The sequence below is a fragment of the Vulpes vulpes genome, unplaced genomic scaffold (assembly GCF_048418805.1).
Source record: "Vulpes vulpes isolate BD-2025 unplaced genomic scaffold, VulVul3 u000000781, whole genome shotgun sequence".
NCBI classification, from domain to species: Eukaryota; Metazoa; Chordata; class Mammalia; order Carnivora; family Canidae; genus Vulpes; species Vulpes vulpes.
Genome location: NW_027325830.1, coordinates 63508 through 84370, shown reverse-complemented (window position 1 = coordinate 84370; position 20863 = coordinate 63508). Strand labels below are relative to the sequence as shown.

General features: G+C 52.0%; 1 protein-coding gene across 1 annotated transcript in view; it reads left to right on the top strand.

Moving 5' to 3' along the window:
* The window catches only part of BAIAP2L2 (BAR/IMD domain containing adaptor protein 2 like 2), a 28274-nt gene extending 7677 nt beyond the window's left edge, over positions 1 to 20597 (top strand). Inside the window, exons 5-14 of the mRNA XM_072746416.1 lie at positions 6505 to 6576; positions 6804 to 6920; positions 7747 to 7893; positions 15594 to 15746; positions 16027 to 16147; positions 16313 to 16535; positions 18662 to 18784; positions 19089 to 19296; positions 19886 to 19929; positions 20115 to 20597. Coding sequence (XP_072602517.1) covers positions 6505 to 6576; positions 6804 to 6920; positions 7747 to 7893; positions 15594 to 15746; positions 16027 to 16147; positions 16313 to 16535; positions 18662 to 18784; positions 19089 to 19296; positions 19886 to 19929; positions 20115 to 20190 — 1284 coding nt within the window. The 3' untranslated portion in view covers positions 20191 to 20597. The remainder of the gene's footprint in view (positions 1 to 6504; positions 6577 to 6803; positions 6921 to 7746; positions 7894 to 15593; positions 15747 to 16026; positions 16148 to 16312; positions 16536 to 18661; positions 18785 to 19088; positions 19297 to 19885; positions 19930 to 20114) is intronic.
* The last annotated feature ends 266 nt before the right edge of the window (positions 20598 to 20863 follow it).

Below are 20863 nucleotides of genomic sequence, written 5' to 3'. Positions count from 1 at the left end.
TGCCTGGGTGGCTCAATCAGTTAAGTAACTGCCTTTGGCTCTGGTCATGACCCTGGGGTCCTGGGATTGAGCCCCATATTAGGCTCCCTGCTCAGTGGGGAGCCTGCTTCTCCCTCTCCCTCTGCCCCACCCCTGCTTGTGCTCTCTCACTCTCTTAAATAAATAAATAAATAAATAAATAAATAAATAAATAAATAAATAAAATCTTTAAAAATATATATTCTGGGCAGCCCATGTGGCTCAGCGGTTTAGCGCTGCCTTCAGCCCAGGGCATGATCCTGGAGACCCAGAATCGAGTCCCACGTCGGGCTTCCTGCAAGGAGCCTGCTTCTCCCTCTGCCTCTCTCTCTGTGTCTCTCATGAATGAATAAATAAAATCTTTAAATAAAAAATAAAAATGTATATTCTCAGGACGCCTGGGTGGCTCAGTAGTTAAGTATCTGCCTTCAGCTCAGGGCATGATCCTGGAGTCCCGGGATCGAGTCCTGCATCGGGCTCCCTGCATGGAGCCTGTTTCTTCCTCTGCCTGTGTCTCTGCCTCTCTCAGTGTGTGTCTCATGAATAATTAAGTAAAATCTTTTAAATATATATATATTCTCATATATATAACATATATCATATATTAAATATATCAGCTTGAAATTCACCCCTTTGAAGTATACAATTTAGAAGATTTTTTTTTAAGATTTTATTTATTTATTCATGAGAGACACAGAGGGAGAGAGAGAGGCAGAGACACAGGCAGAGGGAGAAGCAGGCTCCACACAGAGAGCCTGATGTGGGACTCCATCCCAGGACTCCAGGATCATACCCTGGGCTGAAGGCAGCACTATACCACTGAGCCACCCAGGCTGCCCCAATTCAGACGTTTTTAATGTAGTCACAGAGCTTTGAACCCATCCCTACTATGTAATGTTAGAACATTTTCATCACCCTCGTCCACGAAACACTGTCCCCATTAATATTTGCTCTAGTTTGTTGTTTTCTTTTCATAAAAAAATTTTCCTCCTCTTTGGCAACCGCTCTCTGACTTCTGTCTCTAGAGATTCATTTAGCCCATTCTAGGACTTCATATGAAGGGAACTGTACATATGTATTCTTCTGTGTCCCGCCTCATTCACTCCATGTAATGTCTGTAAGATAACCTCATGCTGTCACAAGCATTGATGCTTGCTGTGTCTGATTGCTTAGTATTTGACTCAATGACTGTACCACCATTTGTTTATCTTTCTGTTGATGGTCATTTGGGTTGTTTCCAGTTTAGGATTATTATGACTATGGCTGCTGTGAACACTCTTGTACAAGTCTTTTGTGGATTTATGTTTTCATTCCGCTTGGATAAATACCTGGGGGCGGAATTTGTGGGTCACAGGGCTGACATAAATTTGGCTTTATGAGAAACTGCCAAAGAGCTCTCCAAAGCTCTTAATGCTAGCCGCACCCCTGCCTGCAATGTATAAAAGCTGCTGCTGCTCTCTACATGCTTGCCAACATCCAATGTTGTCAGTCTTATTTACTTTAGCCATTCTACAAGATATGGAATGGTACCTCTTTGTGGTTTCATTTTGCATATGCCAAAGACTTTTTTTTTTAAGATTTTATATATTTATTCATGAGAGATACAGAGAGAGGCAGACATAGGCAGAGGGAGAAGCAGGTTTCCTGTGAGAAGGCTGATGCAAGACTCAATCCCAGGACCCTATGATCACAGGACCCAGGATCACAGGACCACATGATCACAGGATCATGACCTGAGCCAGAGACCACTCAGATCAACCACTGAGCCACCCAGGCACTCCTGCCAAAGACTTTTAATGGGCTTACCGGACATTTGCATATCTTCTTTCATGAGGTGTTTGTTTAGTACTTTGCCCGTTATTGGGTTATACTTATTGTTGACTTATAGTTCTTTACATAGTCAAGGTATGAATCCTTTATCAGATATAGGCATAGTGCATGTTTCCCCCCTCCTAACCTATAGCCTGTCTATTCATTTTCTAAATACTGTCTTTGATGAGCAGAAGTTTTACATTTTCAGGAAGCCAAATTGGGCTATTTTATTGTTTTCATTTTACAAAAGGCAAAATCTGTTTAAACTCAGTAAACTACCTTAAAATTCATGGGACTAATGCTATGACAACAACAAACACTAAAAAGAGCACCTGCCTCTGCTAATTTGACAATTTTAAAAAGTGGCTTGTATTTGTATCCATTTCAAGAAACCTTTGCCCACCACCATGGCAAAGATATTCTAGGTTTTCTTGTAGACGCTCTATGTTTTGGACTTTACGTTTATTTCTATGATCCATCTTAATTTTGTTTTTGTGAATGAAGTGAGATAGAATCAGGGTTCTATCCCCCAGTTGTCCCAGCACCATCCCCAAAAAACTTTGCTTTCCCCATTGAACTGACTTGATATCTTTGTCAAAATTTGATTTGTTGTGTATGTGTGGGTCTATTTCTGAGCTCTCTACTCTGTTCCACTGATAAATTTGTATATCCTTACACTGATACTACAACTGTATTAATTGCTCTTGCTTTACAGTGAGTCTTAAAATCAAATAGTCTAAGAATTTTTGTTCTTCTTTCTCAAAATTATTTTGCACAGTCAAGATCCTTTGCATTTGCATATGTAGAATCAGTTTGTCAGTTCCTCTAAGAAAATCTGCTGGAATTTTGACAAGGATTGCATAAATCTATAAATTAATGGTCCTCATGGGAGGACCTGGCTGGGTTAGTCAGTAGAGCATGCAACTCTAGATGTCAGAGTCATGAGTTTAAGCTCTATGTTGGGAGTGGAGCCTACTTAAAAAAAAAAAAACATATATATTAATGGTCATCTTAACAATATTGAGTCTTCTAATCCATGAACATAGTATATATCTCCATTATTTATTTCTCATAGCAACTCTTTGCCATTTTCAGGATAGCAGTCTTGTACATCTTTTGCATTTGTTCCTAGGTATTTGATTCTTTTAGCCATTATAATTAGAATTTTAAAATTTTGTTTTCCAGTTGTTCATTGTTTAACTTATTTTTTAGTAGGATCACCCTGGCTCCTGCACTAAGAATAAAATATCAGCAGTAGAGGGCAAAAGCAAAAGCAGGAAGACCAATTTCGAGGCTATTGCAGTAATCTGGAGGTGGGCTGAAGTGGCTTGGGAAAGTGGCAGCAATGGTAGTGTTGAGAAGAAATCAGACTGAATCTAAAGCCAACAAGATTTTCTGATGGAGTAGGTGTCAATTGCCAAAGAAAAGGGAAAGTCAAACTAACTCCAAGGTTTTGTTCTGATCAACTGGAAAGGTGTACTTGCCATTAGCTGATTGGGAAATACTGAGCATGGAGCAGTTCAGGTGGAGGAGAGAGATCGGGGACTTAGTTTTAGACATGGTAAGTTGGAGATGCTTATTAGAAAACCAACTGGAAATCTGGGCTAGAGTTTGGGGTCAAGGTCTAGGCTGGGTTGTTTGTCTGGGAGCCATGAGCATATGGACAGATGAACTCATGGAGGGAGTGGGTGGAGGAAGGGAAAGGAAGAGGCCCTGAGGAATCAAGACATAAGGGAGAATCAGCAAATGACAGAAGAAGCAGCGAGGGTAGGAGTGCAAGGAAAACCAGGAGAGGGTAATAGGCTGGAAGCCAAGTGAGGAAGGGGTTTCAGGAGGAGGGAATGATCAACTGTGTCTAATGATGACCACAGTTCATGTCAGATGCATCCTGAGAGTTGGCTTTGTGATGTGGAGTGTCAGTGATTTCAACAAGAACTGTCTTATAGGTGTGCTGGGGCACAGCCTTACTAGATGGTGTTCAAGAACAAATGGGAAAGACAGGAGTGGCATCAGCCCACAGGGCCAATTATACCAGCGGGGGGTGGGGGGGTTCCTGTCTAGGCGGCAAAAGAATTTCTTTCAAGTTACTGGAACAACAATACATAGACCTTGCGATGTGTATTTTCCACAGTGGGTCTGCTCTCAGCTTCTATGTTGAGGAGCTCACAGGACCCATTAATGAAGTATATGCTGAGAGGATACAGGGAAGGGAGGGCAGTCTCTGCTCTGACCTGCTGGGAATGACTCAGTCAGCCTGGGGTTGGTGACTTCCTTGTTTCAGAAGTCACCTGTTAGTAGATAGTCCTAGGGTTCCCCCATAGCAAGAGCTCAAAGTTCATGTCAATTATCAACCTCTTAATGGATCCATTTCCTCCGGAGCTGAACAAAGACTTTCCATTAACCCAATAGTGCCCGGGGCTCCATCTAATTGGGGCATCCTGGGTCTGTGTCCTCTACCCTGTTGGAGATCACAGCCAAGACATGGCAATGGAAAGAATTACCATCCAGCTGTCCTGTTCTAACACACACATCCATGGTGTGAATCTGTTCATACCCGACTAGAAGCAGAGGAATGACATCTGATACATGGAAGGTGGCTTGTTCAGGAGCCACGTCTCCTAGGTGAGAGTGAGGTAGAGCAAACAGAATCAGGAAGCCCCCAGCTGGCCTGCAGCACTGACTGCAACAACCCTTTAATCTGTATTTTCAGAACACGTTAAAATAGCTCCTGCACCCAGACCTCCCTGGGGAGAGTGCTCCCAGTGGCCTAAGGCTCTCAGTTGGGGGCAGGCGGCACTGCCTCCCTTGCCCACCTTCGTGACAGCCCCACTTGCCTCTGCATTTCTCAGCACATCAGCTCTGCACTAATTTAGGCGGAGCTGGTGTGTCCATCTTGTTGGATTTGTGCATTTTAGATTTTCTCCGTAGCCTTTGGTGTGGTTCAAGTTCGTCTTCGGGTACCACTCATCATCTATTAGTGCTGTGGTTACAAAGTTGCCTGGCTTTGGAGGGTCTGCACCAACACCGTATCTCCCATAAGCCCTGCTGTTTATTTTGGGAGGTTTTGCAGGATATGGGGATTTTCAAGAACCCATGTTTGGTGTTCAAGCAGAAACCTTGGACTGTCTTTTCAGTGGGAAGCAGGGCCAGGGGAGGAGAGAGTGAGGGGCTCTGGTGGCCGCACTGGGAGGTCCCACAGGTGCAGGTTGGAAGGCTCACTTCCTTGCTTCCTGGATCACTGGATGGATAAGGGTGGATATGTGGTCTTGGCTGCATTCATAACACTGATTGCCCTACACACACACACACACACACACACACACACACATCCCAGCAGCCACAACTCACAGTTCAAGGGGGGCCCCACTCAAGCTCCCCTACAGACCAGCAGTTAACCAGCATTTCAGAAACAATTATGGGAGAAAAACATAAAATTTGCAAGTTTTACCATTGACTAGTTTCCCTTACATACTGGAAGAAGATGACCAACATTCTTCTTTTGAGCAATGCCCAACCCCAGGGAACAAAAGTCCCCCAGCACAGCATGGGGACCCCTGTGGCAGCAGGCAGCATCCCATTGCGGGTTCTTGAGCAGGTGCCACTGAGGGGGGTGGGGTGCAGACAAAGGAGGCTGAGCAGAGGTCCCCTGAGGCAGGAGTGGCCGCAGGATGGGGGACACTCCTCTCTGCTCCCTGTGAACCCAAGTGCAAAGTGTGCCACTGAAGGGTTTAGATCAGATGTCCCCACAACAGAGTGCCCCAGGGAACGCTAATGGGGGGACTCCAGGAGAAGGTCCCAGGTGAGCACCAAGGCTCACAGAATCAAAGCTCTTCGGGCTCACAAGGCTGGACCTTCAAGAGCATCTGGCCAAGACTTTCCTGTTACAGATGGGGAAACTGAGGCCCAGAGAGGGACAGCAACTTGTCCAAAGTTACAGAGCAAATTGGAGGCAGAACCAGAATTACTAGGACATAGCTCTTCTGAGCCTGAGCCTGGAGCCTTCCCCGGCCTCCTGGTCACCCAGGTGGTCAGCCATCTCTGTCTCACCTGTCATGGAAACCAGCCACCCCTCAGCTAAGACGTCAATGGCTGTGAGCACTTTCACTGGGTCAGGCCCTGCGCCCAGTGCTGGGGACACAGAGATGGGTCAGACGTGGCTCTTGCACACAGCGGCTTGCTGCTCCTCCAGAGGGGCTGTGAGCAGGGGCCCAGCAGGAAATTCTGTCCTATGGCTAAGGGGAATGAAAAGTAAATGAACAAATGTATGTATACATTCCAGAAACAAAATGGGAGAACCATGGCTTCTGCTGGGGAAACCAGGGTGACCTCCTGGTAGAGGAGGCAGGGAAGCTAGGATTTGTAGTCTGGTAGGAAAGTCTAGGCAGAGGGAATGGCATAATCAAAGCACAGACTGGGACTGAGAACCAGGAGACACTGATACATTTATGGAGAGTTGTGTTGAGCCAGCTACTGCACTACATATTTTGCATATTTAACTATCTAATCCTCCCTCCACCAGGTGCTTTTATTATGACCATTTCTCGGACAATTGGGCAGGTGCCTGGTGTGTTAGGAACTCAGTGGGCTGAGTTGGACTGGGCAGTGTGCAAGGGATGCTGCAGTGTGGGAAAGATTAGGGCCACCCTGATCACCCCCACTCTGCACTCCACACAGGTGCAGACATTCCATGGAGACCTACTGCAGCACATGGAGAAGAACACCAAGCTGGACATGCAGTTCATCAAAGTAAGTCTGGCCACCCACCTTGGCCCCCCCAGCCCATCACAGGCAAGACTGCCTCTCCTCGTTTGATAGATGGCACACCGAGGCCTGTGCTGGGCATTGACTGGGCCCAGGCTGCACGTGTTCCCAGCTGAGCCCCCCTGGGGCCCTGTCCAGTGCTCCAACCCATGGGCCAGGAGTCTTGAGCTCATTGACATGGGGGTCTCCCTCCTCTCTCCACCCTACCCAAGGACAGTTGCCAGCACTACGAGCTCGAATACCACCACCGAGCCACCAACCTGGAGAAGTGCATGTCTGAGCTGTGGCGCATGGAACGCAAGAGGGACAAGAATGTGCGGGAGATGAAGGTACAAGAGCTGGGGGCAAAACCAGGCTCTGGGGGGCCCCTGGACACCCTCCTGGGCTCCCCACCCGACACTGGCCCAACCCCAGGAGGGCCACCTGCCTCATGCTCCATGGTGAGCATAGCTAGGGAGGTCAGCTGGCCCGTGGTGGGTAGGCACTGCTGGGCCCCAGGGCCACCTCAGTTCTGCTCCTCATGCTGTCACATCCCAGCCCTCCCCAGAGTCCCAGGCCTTGTGCCTTCTACTTCACTGGGAACACCTAAGGCCATCAGCCTTGCTGCTCCTGACCGTGGTAGCTACTGGGTAATTCCCCAGCAACCCCGCCATCCTCTGCGCCCCCCACCTCTGGCTAGGGCTAGCCCTCCTCCTAAGCTCAGGGCCCCATCCCTGGCCTCCATCTCCAGGACTTTTATCTCCTTTCCTGTCTCCTCTTCTGGCTCCTTGACTAAACTCTTATCTCTCCCCTTCAGAATCTACCCTCCCAAGTAGGGACCTATTAATCAACTCATTCACAGTTCCTTAACCCAACCTTCCTGGGCTCCCCCTTGGTGCTTGGCCCCATGCCTGGGGTCAGAGGGATGGCTCAGACACCAGCCCTGCCTGTGAGGAGTGCCCGGGCTGGTTGGACACAGAGCCCAGGCTCAGGAGGATGAGGGTGCCCTTGAGAGGTGGGCCCAGGAGCTCCGGTGAGCTGGGTGCTCGGGGGAGGGCCTCCAGGGGGAGATGGCTGGCTCAGGAAGGACAGAGAGACTTCTGACAGCTGGCACTGGTGGAGGGTGGGAGGAGGCATCCACCCCCTGCCTCCAGCCAGAACCCACTTCTTCGGCAGGAGAGCGTGAACCGGCTGCACGCACAGATGCAGGCCTTCATGTCCGAGAGTCAGCGGGCAGCTGAACTAGAAGAGAAGCGGCGCTATCGTTTCCTGGCTGAGAAGCATCTGCTGCTTTCCAACACCTTCCTACATTTTTTTGGCCGGGTGAGCTGGGGCTGGGGGACAGCTAACGGAGACTTCCTAGGGTCTGTGCTCTCTGTGAGCTGACCACCCATGGGATTTCTCTCCCTTTGCTGATTTCCTTCTATCCTTCCTCTCTGTAGATATTTATTTAATTTGTTTACTCTCCCCATCTATTTCTTTGGTTGTTTCTGTGTTTATTTGTATCATCAGATATTCATTCATTCATGATTTTGTTCAGTCTCACATTCATTCACTAATTCATGCCTTTATTCACTCATATATGAACCATTTATTTTTTCATTCCTGCTTGCATATACTCACCATTCACAAATTCATGGATTCATAGGTTTATTTAGTTATTGTCTGTTACTTTGATCATATTATTTAGATCCTCTGTGCTCTTGCTCCGTTCTATCTGCTAGACCAAACAGATTCTTTCATTTCTCACTGGATTTTGCTTTCTGTGTTTAACTGCCATGTTGTTTTGTGCTGTTGGGTTTACAACTATCATTACCTTCTCTGTAAATGTTGCCATTTATTTATTTATTTAATGTCTCTCATAATCCAGCCTGAAGCTCTTCATTTCACTTTGAGATTAAAATGACCCTCTTCTCTCTTCTGTGAACTCTTTATTTTAAAGTTTTATTTATTTAAGTAATCTCTACACCCAAGATGGGGCTTGAACTCATGATCCTAAGATCAATAGTTGCATGCTAAGTGTTTTCCTGTTGCTAATAGTTCAGTTTTGACTTTTGACTAGTCTGACAGCCTATGTCTTCAAATAGAGGAATTCAGTTCATTCCCAGTTACCCCAACAACTGATACACCTGTTTTATGCTTTCAGGATAACTTAACTGCATTTACTTAGTCATTTCTTCTTTTTCTCTCATGCTTGCTCTTGTCGCTTTGGTTGTGTTTTTACATGTTTCCCTTTCCCCTTTATTAACAAATCCTACTGTTCTTTTTATCTCTATTCATGATGACCTCATGTTGTGACGCTCATAATAACATATATTCCTTATTATCTTTTCCAAAATATACTGACAAACTCTCTGACACTACACTGTCCATTGCGGCCCCCTGACCCTTAAGATGAGGCCTGGGGAAAGATTTTCTTGCCCTCTCTGGAATTCTAAAATGTGGCCTAACTCCTCCCCTTATGCTCCCCGACCCCCAGCTCTTGGTTTTACCTAAAAACCTAGGGCCTTTAGTTCTAAGCTCTCATGGGTCATTTCTTTGCAGCATGATCCTTTTATTTTGAGAGGCTTCTCTGAGATCACATATCTTTCTGCTGCCCGGTGCATGGTCACCCGCAGACTACACACATGATCAGATATGCTGATACCACTGTGTTTTCACTCCTTTTCCTTTCCCACTGTCTTGGGGTTTCTGTCTTGATTAACTGAATGTTTTCTGCAGCTACTCCATCTGAATCCTTGCATATGTGCAAATGTCTCACTTTTGCCCAGAGTGCTGAGTGGCATGTGGGCTGGTTGAAGGACTCCAGAGCTGGAGGCTTTTTCTCCTGGGGTCCAAGAGGACATTGCCCTGTTTTCTGGCATTCTGTGTTGTTGATGCTAAGGCAGGTGCTGGTCTGTCTACTTTCCCTCTTAAGTGACTGGCTCTTTCTCTGGATGCTTGGAGGTTTTCCAGGGGTCCTTGGGACTCAGGAACTTGTCTGGGCACCCCTAGAGGAGTGTCCGCCACTCTCCTCACTCTGCAGGCTCAGTTCTTTCTCCAGGTCAGAGGAGCTGCTTTCCTTTCTCCACTGTCTTTCCTTTTTCTCCTTCTAGAACTCCACATCTATGACCTCCTCCTTTGCCAAGTCTATTTCATTTGTCCTCATTCTATATTGTGAGATACTTCTCCCCCTTGACGTGTCAGGCCTGATTGTGCTCTAGTTCATCTGTTCAATCTTCAATCTTAAGATCGTGCTTTGTCTGGCTAAGAAGGTCTTTGTTAATGCAGCAAACGCTCCTATCAAGATCTTGTTAATCTTTTCACCCCCTTCTCTCAGCTGCCTGGGTAGTCTCCTGGGTTCTCCTCCCTGACCGCTGGGTCCTCTCAGGTGTCTTGTTTCTTTCTTTTGCCTCCCCGTGTCCTGTTCCCACTCTGGGTTCAGCTGAATTGCAAGGGCTCAGGCAGTGGTACTGGCAAATGTGGGAGGTTGGGGGAGTGAAGCCATCTCTACCCCCTGGTACCCCCTCCTAACCCAGGTCTTCCTATTGTTGCAAGCATCAGCTCAGCATGAGAGATAGGGATTAATTTAGTCTACTCTTATGGAGAACCACTGCAGACAGGGCCGCCAGGGAAGGTTGTGCCGACTGAGCACTGCACAAGGGTACCTGATTAAGAGTAGGGTCTGTGCTCTACTCTCCAAGCTGAATACACTGGTGCAGACTGTATTTTCCTAGAGAAAGGAGCACCTCTTTCTTTGCATAAAGAGGCCATCCTCTCACCAAAGGTGTGCCCAGCAGGCTCTGTCCATCCATAGGGGACACTTATCTCTAAATTATAAGGAACTATCCTATGGGCTAGCAGCAGCTCAAACCTATGGAGCCCTGGGACTCAGGAAAGCCAGCAGCCCCTCCCAGGCCACACTCAGGAGGGACACTTGACACTGCCCTTCCCAAGTGCCTCTGTGGGCATCATGGCCAGAGCTCCTCTTGTCTAGCCAGCCCAGTACTGGCCAAAGTTCTGTCCTGCTATTATCTGTAAAGATCCGACAGGCTGGAGCCTCCCAGTTGCCCACCTGGCATGTGGCCTGGTCTGGTCTGTGGGTCTGGTGGGATCTGTAGAAGGAGGGACCAAGGACACTGGGACATCATTTTTCCACCATTCCCTCATAAATCGATGACCTTGTCCCTGCATTTTTCCAAGGTTATTTGCTCATTTATGTCCTTAATAAATATTCTTTGAGCCCAGAAGATATGTCAGGCTCTGGCTGTGTCATATCTGAGAGCCAGCCTCTCTTTCCTGATGTCACCAGCAGGGCTCCTTGCCCACCACTATTTCTCTTTCTTTGTATTCTTGATCAGGTTTCCCAGCTGCTGTGCCCTGGCTGCAAACCTAGCAAATGATTTCACTTCTCTGAGTCTCTTTTTCTTATCTGACAAAAGAGGGAAATAATCCTCACCTTGCAAGGTTGATGCAGCAGTAGAGCCTCATGTGAAGGAGCCCAGGGGTATCAGGGTCTCCTGCCCCTACTCTCTCCCCTCCAAAGCCAAAAATAAAAGCTACCCTTCAGGAGATCTGTCTGCTTCCAACTGGCTGCCTCTGACAGCCCCCAGCAGATTCCTGTCTCCCTGCTTCTGCCAGGCCCCTTCCCAAGGCTCTAAACCCAGGGACTGGGGCAGCCCGGGTGGCCCAGCGGTTTGGCGCCGCCTTCAGCCCAGGGTGTGATCCTGGGGACCTGGGATGAGTCCCACATCGGGCTCCCTGCACGGAGCCAGCTTCTCCCTCTGCCTGTGTCTCTGCCTCTCTCTCTCTCTCTCTCTCTCTGTGTGTGTCTCTCATGAATAAATAAACAAAATCTTTAAAAATAAACAAACAAACAAACCCAGGGACCCTCCGGTGCTGAGTGGAGGTGGGGACATGGCTGGATCCAGCAACTGGTTTCAGCTCCAGCTGACATTCTTCTACTGTTCCCACGACAGGCAGCCCCCGGCTCCGGCTCAGCCTTCCCCTCCTACCCCTTCTCTCTCTCTCTCTCTCTCTCTCTCTCTCTCTCTCTCTCTCTCTCAGTGATGCTCCAGGGAGGAGGGACTGCTTATTCTTCTTTTAAATAGTCGTATTGAGATATGATTCACACAGCGCATAATTCAAGCATTTAAAGTGTATAGTCCAGCAGTGTCTCGTATACTTGCCGAGTTGTGAATCCATGGCCACGGTCAAGTTCAGAACATTCGTGTTATCCCTAAAACCCCCAGCACCTCTAACGGTCACTCCCCAATGATCCCCCATCCCACCACCACCCCCCCTCCAGAATGGGCAACCATGGATCTATATTCTGTCTCTATAGATGTGCCTCTTCTGGACATTTCCTATAAATGGAACCATACACTATGTGGTCCTTTGTGACCGGCTTCTCATGAAGCATCGCGTGGGTAAGATTCACCCGTGTTGTGGCACATACTATCCTTCGTTCCTTGTTACTGCCAAATTCTATCCCGTTGTCTGCAGAGACCACGTTGATTTAACCAGTCATCAGTGGATGGACATCTGGGTTGTTTCTACTTGGCGGTTGTTATAAATAAATAATGCTGCTACGGATATATGTAGACGTCTCTGTGTGGACGTACGTTTTCATTCCTCGTGGCTACCTGGGAGGCGGCTTGCTGAGAATAGGCTAACTCTGTGTTTAACCATTTAGGGAATTCCAGACTGTTTTCCAAAGCAGTTGCACCATCTCACATCACGGTCTCACCCACACTGCTTCCTCCACATCCCTGCCGACACTTGTTGTCAGTCATCTTGATTAAAACCACGCTAGTGGCTGTGAAGTGGTAGCCCTTCTGATGTGCACTTCTCTGATGACTAGTGTACTTGTTGGCCATTTAAATACCTTGTCAGAAAAAAAAAAAAAAAAAAACACCTTGTCAGGAAGCTTCTTTCTCCCCATATCCTGAACAGGTAACCTCCAACATTAAGAGGAGAGCTACTGGTCTTTTTTTTTTCAATACCAAAATGCCAATTGGCTTTATTTAAAATAAAGAATATATATACTTACATACACACATAAGTTGATCTTATTAATCCATCTACTAAATATTAAGCTTTTATTTACCAAGGACCAAATAAAGTCTTGATTGGAGTAATATTCAAATTGACAACAAAGATAAGGGAAATTAAGCTTATCTCCACTCTCTTGAACCTAATATTAAACATGACCACTTTGCTTCAAAATAGAATCTTGTTGGTACCGTATTCCAGGAAGTGGTATCAAAGGTTTTATCAGTGAATTTTCAAAAGTAAATCACTTTTTCTGCATATTAGTATCAAAAGAATAGATCCAATGCTTCAATAGAGTATGTAGCAGTTAGGGGCACCTGGGTGGCTCAGTCCATTAAGTGTCTGCTTTCAGCTCAGGTCTTGATCCCAGGATTCGGAGATCAAGCTCCACAGGGAGTCTGCTTCTCCCTCTCCCATTCCCCTTGTTTGTGCTTTCTCTCTCTCTCTCTCTCTCTCTCTCTCTCTCTCTCTGTTTTAAAATAGAATATCTTGCGAGCTTATGCAGGTCAAACTCAGGAGAGCTGAGTGATTGCCCCACAGGAGGGAGCCATGGATTGAATGAGCCAGACTTCCCCTACGTATGGGGGAGAATGGACAGGTATCGTGTTGTCTGATCCAGCTGGGCTTTAGGACACACTAGATCAAACTCCTAAGATAGTCAACCACAAATATTTATGTGTTACTATATCCATAAACAGATTGCACAAGATTTGGAACAAGGTTTATTTATTTTTAAAGACTTATTTATTTATTTATTTATTTATTTATTTTAGAAAGAGAGCAAGAGAGAGGGCAGAGGGAGGGGCAGAGGAAGAGGGAGGGAATCCTCAAGCAGACTCCCTGATGAACACAGAGCCTGACACGGGGCTTGATCCCAGGACCGTGAGACCATGACCTGAGCCAAAACCAAGAGTTGGTTGCCCAACTGACTGAGCCACCCAGGTGCCCCTTGGAACAAAATTTAAAGAATGGTGAAGGTCTGAGCACAGCAAGAGGTCACACTCACACTCCCCCAGTCCTGGCTGAGTCTGCATCTGGTCAATAACATGCCTCTCTGCCCACCTCACCCTCAGCTTCTCTGGGTTTATGGCACTTGTGAGAGTCCATCTCTAGGATAAATTCCTAGGAGTGGAACTGGTGAGCCCAAGGATGTAGGCATTGGTTGTCCCAGTTTACCCTCTTGCTGGTAATGTAGGACATTCCCTTCTCCTTGTCAACAGTGTGAGAGCAAACTTTTCAATCTCTGCTAATCAGCAAGGTAAAACCGGTATCTCTGTGTGGTTTTATTTCATACTTGTCTTATAAGTGAGACAGATCTTTTCATGGCTCTGAGCCATCGGATGTCCTTTACTGGGACAGGTCAGCCTCTTTTCTTCTATTTTTCTTATTCATTTCTTGGAGCTCTTTATATGTTACTGAAATGAGCCCTTCCTTGGTGATGCATTGCAAATATTTTCCCAGTTTGTCACTTATCATTGGTCATTGCTTATGGTAGGCTTTGCCATGTTTTAAAAAATTGTTTTCATTTAGCTAACTTTATCAGCCTTTTCTAGTCTGTGGGGTCTCAAGCATACTTAGAATGGCTCTTCCAGTCCATAAATGTTTTAAAAATTCTTCCAAGGTCTCCTAATGGTCTTGAAAGCCTGCACGGTGTTTCTTTCCAACCACAGGCAAAATTGCTTGGAGGCAGGAATCAGGGAAGCCAGTAAAGTTGAGTGCTGTCCAGGCTGGGACTTGATGCTGTGGCCTTTACTCCCAGAAGCCCCAAGCACCCTGGCGGGTACTTTCCACTGAATGTTCTCAAATTGGACAAAAACCCTTTTTAAAATGTGGTGTGCAGAACCCAACATGCTTGCTTTGCACACTGCTTCTGCAGCACGCACATGAAGACATTTGGAGTTTGGTCTCTGTGCTGTATTGCTAATTCTGCAAGGGAACAGAGGAGGTGTCCACCTAGTGACCAAGGGGACTAGTTCCTCCTGTGATGTGAGTTGCTTCTGTTTTGCTGCCTGAGATCCCTATGAGGCTTTCAGCAGCTGGGCCAGACAGGAGGCAGGATCTTAGAAAGGTACAGTCACAGGTACAACTTGCTTACTTACCTCTAGGAATTATCTAGCCCTGGGAGCAGCAATCCCTGCAGGACTGGCAAAGCCCCAGGACTTCAAAACATTATAAAATACAGAAAATTAAAAACATGATTAATGCACACAGTGGGTCTGACACTTTAAAGCCCTCCCACCCCAAACTGTTATGGAGTATGTGGTCAACTGCTGAGTTTCCCATCCTTGAAAGTATTCAAACAGAGTTAGATGCCCATGTTCCTGGGACACAAGGAATGCTTATAGACTAAAAGGAATTGACTGGAAAAACTATTTGAAAGGCTTCTTTTAGGAAACTACTCAAACTGGCTTACACAGGAAAGGTACTTATCACTTTAGTTACTATGAAGCTCAGGGGTTTCAGGTATAGCTGGACCTAGGAGCATGCATGTCATCAGAAATTTGCCATTTTCCCTTAGTTATGGTTTCCTGTGCTGGCTTCACTCTATTTAGCCAAGTCCATGAGGTCAAAGAACGTATCTTTCCAGAGTGTTCCAGGATAAGTACTGGGATTGGGGTCTCTGGTCACAGTTTTTGGCTAAGTGTCATCCCCCAGTCCATCACCTTAACCGGCAGGATGGAAGCGACCTGAGCGGCCGGGCCCGGGTTCTACCCCTACCCCGGTCCTGGGCCTTGGGGGAGCAGGGCCAAAGCACACGGCCTGGGAGGAGGGGCAGGAGAAGCACCTCAAGGAAAACCGAGGGGCCGTGGACCCAAGAGGGTTGGGCGGTGGGCGAGTCCAACGTGCCAGGGCGGCAGCAGCAGCGATCTCTGGCTCCTTCCCGCCAGAAAATCGGGTCCCCCAGCTTGGGGGCCCGCGTGCCCGGGCCTGGCCGTCTGGGGGCCGCTGGGGCCCTGGGGCCGGCTGACGCCCGTGTCCCCCGCGGCCAGGCCCGGGGCGTGCTCCAGAACCGCGTGCTGCTGTGGAAGGAGCAGTCGGAGGCCAGCCGCAGCCCGTCGCGCGCCCACTCCCCGGGCCTGCTGGGGCCCGTGCTGGGGCCGCCCTACCCCTCGGGCCGCCTGACGCCCACCCGCCCGGACATGGTGAGGCCCTGGGCGCCCCCGCCGCCGCCGTTCGCGCCCCCGCCGGGCCCCGCCTGGAGCCTCCTGCCCCCCGGGCTCCCCGTCTACGCGGCGCCCCCGGGCCCGCCGCCCTTCCGCCCCGGCCTGGCCCCGGCGCCCCCGTGGTGGTGGCCCGGCCGCCGGCCCCAGAACCCCTACGCCGACGCCTGGGACTGGGGGTGGGGGCTGGGCTAGGGCCCCGGGCCGGCCCGCTCCCCGCCCCACCCTGCCCCCACCCTGCCCTGCCCGTCTCCCCTCGCAGCCCCAGAGGCCCCTGGCGGACTTCGGCTCCCCGCGCAGCCGGCACGGCTCCGGCTCCTACGGCGCCCCCGAGCCCGCCGAGCCGAGGGCCGCGACGCAGCTGCCCCGGACGCCGTCGGCCTGTGAGTGCGGGCGGGGCGGGGCGGGGCGGGGCAGGGGCGCCCGGGGCAGGGGATCCCGGGGCAGGGGATCCCGGCCGGGAAGACGCCGCGGCGGGCGGGAGCGCGGGCCGACGCCGGGACCGGCCACCCACGCGCCCGCGCTCCCCGCCCCGCCCCGCCCGGCAGCCTCGCTCTACGCCGGCGGCGCCCGCTGCTCGCGCTCCGACTCCCTCGGCGAGCGCCCGGGCGGGGGCGGCGGCGGCGGCGCCAGGAGGGTCCGCGCCCTGGTCTCCCACTCGGAGGGCGCCAACCACACGCTGCTGCGCTTCTCGGCCGGAGACGTGGTGGAGGTGCTGGTGCAGGAGGCCCAGAACGGCTGGCTCTACGGCAAGCTGGAGGGCTCGTCCGCGTGAGTGGGAGCCCTGGGCGCAGGGGGTGGGGGGAGGCCCCGGGCCTGGGATCCGCCCGCCCGACGGAGACTTGTCCCGCCGCTCGCGCCCCCTGCGCTCTGGGGCTCAGTTCTCCGCCCCCACCGCCCCCCTCCCGCCGCCCTCGGTGTCCTCGTCCATCCACGGGTGTGGGCCAAGGACAGGGTGGCGGCCCTTGGGAGGGATGGGAAGGTTCTCTCACGCGTGGGAACGCTGCAGGAACCCGACTGCTTGGGCACTTTCTGGATGCCCCACACGGAGGGAGGAGCAGCTTCCACTCTGCACCCTGAGAAAGTCAGCCGAGTAGATGGAGGGGGTGCACCTGCAGGCGGGCTCCCCCGGGCCAGGCCCACAGGCCATGCTGGGACCTCGCAGGCTGAGTTGCAGCCCGTGCAGGGAAGGTCCTTAAAGATGGCCAACGGGGGGTTGGTTTTGACACCAGGAGTGGAAGCTAGAGGTGGGGAAATCCATCGGGGTCCCTGCAAGGCTGGCGGACGGTAGGGGTTGGCAGCCCGGAAAAGGGGAGTGTGCAAGGATCACTCTTTCTGCCAAAGAGGAGGGAGGGAGGAGGTGGGAGCTTGTGGGAGCCAGGCAGTGACCCCCACAGGGCTTATGGAGCGGGGACTGTGTGGTGCTCGCTCCCACTTATGCTGCGGGGGAGAAGGGATGAACGAGGGCTTCGAGGGAGGAGTCAGCAGGTGCCTGTGAAGGACTTGCCAGGGTGGTGGGTGGGTCAGTGGGCCATGGACAGGTGAAGGGTGGATGGGAGGGTGTGGGTCAGTGGATGGTGGTGGATGGAAGATGGACTGGGGGTGGTCACATGGGCGGGAGGATGCAGGTCGGTGGGTAGAGATGCATTGAGTGTTGCGGGTGAGGGGAAGCACAGATAAAGGGTGCTTAGACGGAGGAGTGACTGGAAAGGTATGTGAATGAGTTGGTAGAGGGGCAGCCAGGTGGTCAAGAGGTGATAGATGGATTACGGACTGGTCGTCCGTGGGTGGTTGCACTCGTGGATCACAGATGGGTGATGCAGGATGGGATGGCGCAAGGGTAGAGGGATGGATGGCAGGTGACCACTGGACCAAGAATTGAAGGGTGGGCTGGCCGGCAGAGAGATGGCTACAAACACCAGGGTGGAAACCCCTGCTCTGTGGGCCCACACCAGCAGGCAGCAGGAGCCCTGAAAGTCCCCACAACAGGTGTGTAGCTGACCTCCTGGGGACCTGAGTGGCTCTGAACCACCCAGACCCGTGCTCTCAAACCACGTTCCTGGGACGCGGCTGGGGAAGGAGGTGGCAGGTTGTATCAGTGGGCACTTTATGGTGAAAGCAGAGCTAAAGCATATGGAAATGGTTTTGTTCTGTCATTTTGAGCTGAAATCCAGTTACCTTTAGGTGAGAACGTTGTTGATTGCGTTGTGGGGCCTAAGGGGGCTTTTTGGAGAACACTTTCCCAAATGCTCTGCAAGGATCTGATGGGTCCAATAGGGTCTGAAAAAGCTGAGGAACATCAGTCCAAGTGCCTTCCCCGAGGCCCAGCTGCTCTGCAGGTGCAGTAATGAGCCTCCAGTCAGGCCAAGACCAAGCGCAGGGCTACCTGGGGTCACCAGAACCAGAGTCCTAGGGTGGGTGGCCACAGCGGGGCTGAGGAGCAACGGGCCCTGGCTCAGGTGCCCCTTCCTCTGGGCTCATACGGTTATCTGTGGTCCTGACCCCTTCCCAGTCACCCTTGTCATCATGCGTTTTCGAATCTGTCTGTCCGCTGGGTGGGGAGCCTCTGGGGAGTAGGAAGGGTTTCTGGCTCTCCGTGGGCCTCACATGGTGGGTGCTCAGTGAGTGGGGAATGAAGCGGGTCACGGCATGTCCTCAGACACTCTACTTTCCGCCTTGGGCTTCCAGTGCCTCCTCAGGTGACCTGGCCCCTGGCAGGACATGAGGCTGGACTTGAATGTCGAGAAATATCTCCTCAAGGGATGCAATGAGTTAGTCTGGGTAAAGCCCTCTGAGCGAGGCCTGGCCCGCAGCACTGCTCAGTAAGAGCTCCCAGGAGGGTGAGTTTGACCTCTTTTTTTGGGCCTTCTGCTCATGGGGCCCTCTGCACCCCGCAGGAGCGGCTGGTTCCCTGAGGCCTATGTGAAACCTTTGGAGGAGATGCCCATGAGCCCCATGAACGCCTTGAGCCCAGTGACCTCCATGAACCCAATGAGCCCTATGAATGAGCTACCTTCCAGGTACCCAGTGGTCAGAAGTGGGGCAGGGGTGGGGACTTCAATGGGGGTGGCACCTTAGGGGACATCTGTGAGTTGCGATCCTGAGTGGACTCAGCCTCCTTTGGCCCTTGAAGGAAGGGGACCCCCTCCTTTCTACATGTGACAGCCATTGCGTCCATCCCTCTACCTTCAAGCCCGTGGCCTCCTTTCACCCGTGTGCGAGGGAAGAGGCTGTAGGACGCTTAGGAGCCCAGCAAAATTGGGTAGGGTGCAGTAGGGGCCTCCCGCCTGACCCCCTACGCCTCCCTCCCTCCTCTGGACTCAGATCCTACCCGCTCCGGGGCAGCCACAGCCTTGATGACCTCCTGGGCCGGCCGGGCAACTCCACAGCACCCTCAGAGTACTGGGACGGCCAGCCCCGGTCCCGAACCCCGAGCCGCATCCCCAGCCGCGCCCCCAGCCCCGCGCCTCCACCCTTGCCCAGCAGCCGGCGAAGCAGCATGGGCAGCACGGGGGTGGCCAGTGACGTCAAGGTGAGCTCCACCCCGCTGCACCGCCTGTCCCCAGCCCTGGCCTCACCCAGTGGGCAGGGAGACTGGATGCCAGGTAACCCTCCTGCTTTGCCACTGGCTGGCTGGCAGGGGGTCTTCCCCGCCGCAGCCTCAGTTTGCCCATCTGCGGGGAGGTGTAGGATGGATTTCTGAGTCTGGGGCAGAGGGAAAGGGGAAAGCATTCCTCTCAGGGACTGGAGCCCCCGTTGTCCTGCTGGGAGCACTGGAAAAGGCCTGTGCTCTCTACCTCCCCACCCCCTGGGAGAGGCAAGACCAGGATCCTGGGTCAGAGCCGGGGCTGGAGCTAGCGGGGCAGGACTGGGGTGAGGTGTGGGGTGCAGGGAGGGCATCTGCAGCCTGGGAGATGGTACTTGGGTCCAGAGGCTTCCCTAGTCTGCGATCCACAGAATTCTGGGCTTCAGAACACCTCGGCCTTATTTCCTAGAAGCCTGGCACTGCAGGGACATCTGGTCTCGTCCTCTGTCTTCCTGGAATGGGGAGTGGCAGAGGCAGGGGCTCACCTGCCCCTCTCCGCCCCCTAAACCTGGCCCTTCCTCCACCCCCACTGCAGAAACTCATGTCCTGGGAGCAGCAACCCCCAGAGCTCTTCCCTCGGTGAGTCCTAGAGCAGGAGTCAGAGGGGCAGGGCTCAGAGGGGGCTATGGGGGAAGTCGAGGCAGGGGTGAGTGGAGGTGGGGGGGGCAGGAGGTCGGGGCGGACACAGGCTCAGGTGCCCAGCCACTTCCCCTGGACCCAGCTGACCACCTGGGCCCCTTTCACCCTGACCTCTCCCCTCACAGGGGCACCAACCCCTTTGCCACCGTAAAGCTGCGTCCCACTGTCACCAACGACCGCTCAGCGCCCCTCATCCGCTGAGGTGCCTCCGTCCATCAGGGGTCTGAGGTCGTACCCCCACGCCTGCCCAGGGGCTGCCCAGAGCTGGCGGCAGCGGCAGCAGCAGTGGATCCAGGGAGCCGGGGTCCTGATACTGGGGATACTGGGGGTGGCTGCCCTTCCCCAAACCGCGCCCTCAGCTTGAGCAGCTCCCAGGGGACTGGCCTGGGGTCTGGGGCCGTCAGAATAAAGCAGGCAGCATTGGGGGACGGGATCATTTCTTCCCCCCACGAGGGCCCTAGAACTCTCCCTGGGGGCCTCCCTTGTGCACCCCAACCCTTCCCCGCCCCATGAGGGAGGAGCCCCCACACCCCCCCTTCCCCACCCTATGTATGTCCTCCTGTTGGACTTTTGTAAACAGTGAGAAATAAAAGCAGGTGGACACAGCAGCAGGACTGGCAGTGTGTGATTTGGGAGCCAGGGTGGGGGCTTGGGGCTGGAGGCGTCCCACTGGAGAATGGGGTCCCGGAGGCCCTGTGGGTCCCTGGTTGTTCCCTGGGAGGCGTCTGCTCCCACACAGCCTCTCACAGCCCTGGGCTAAAGCAAATCTCTAGGTCTGCCCTGAAGCCCTCCAGCTGTATCCACCCACGGGCCCAGTGTCTGTGCCGCTCTAGGATTCCCAGGAAAGGGTGGCCTCGCCGGAGGGGGAGGGGTG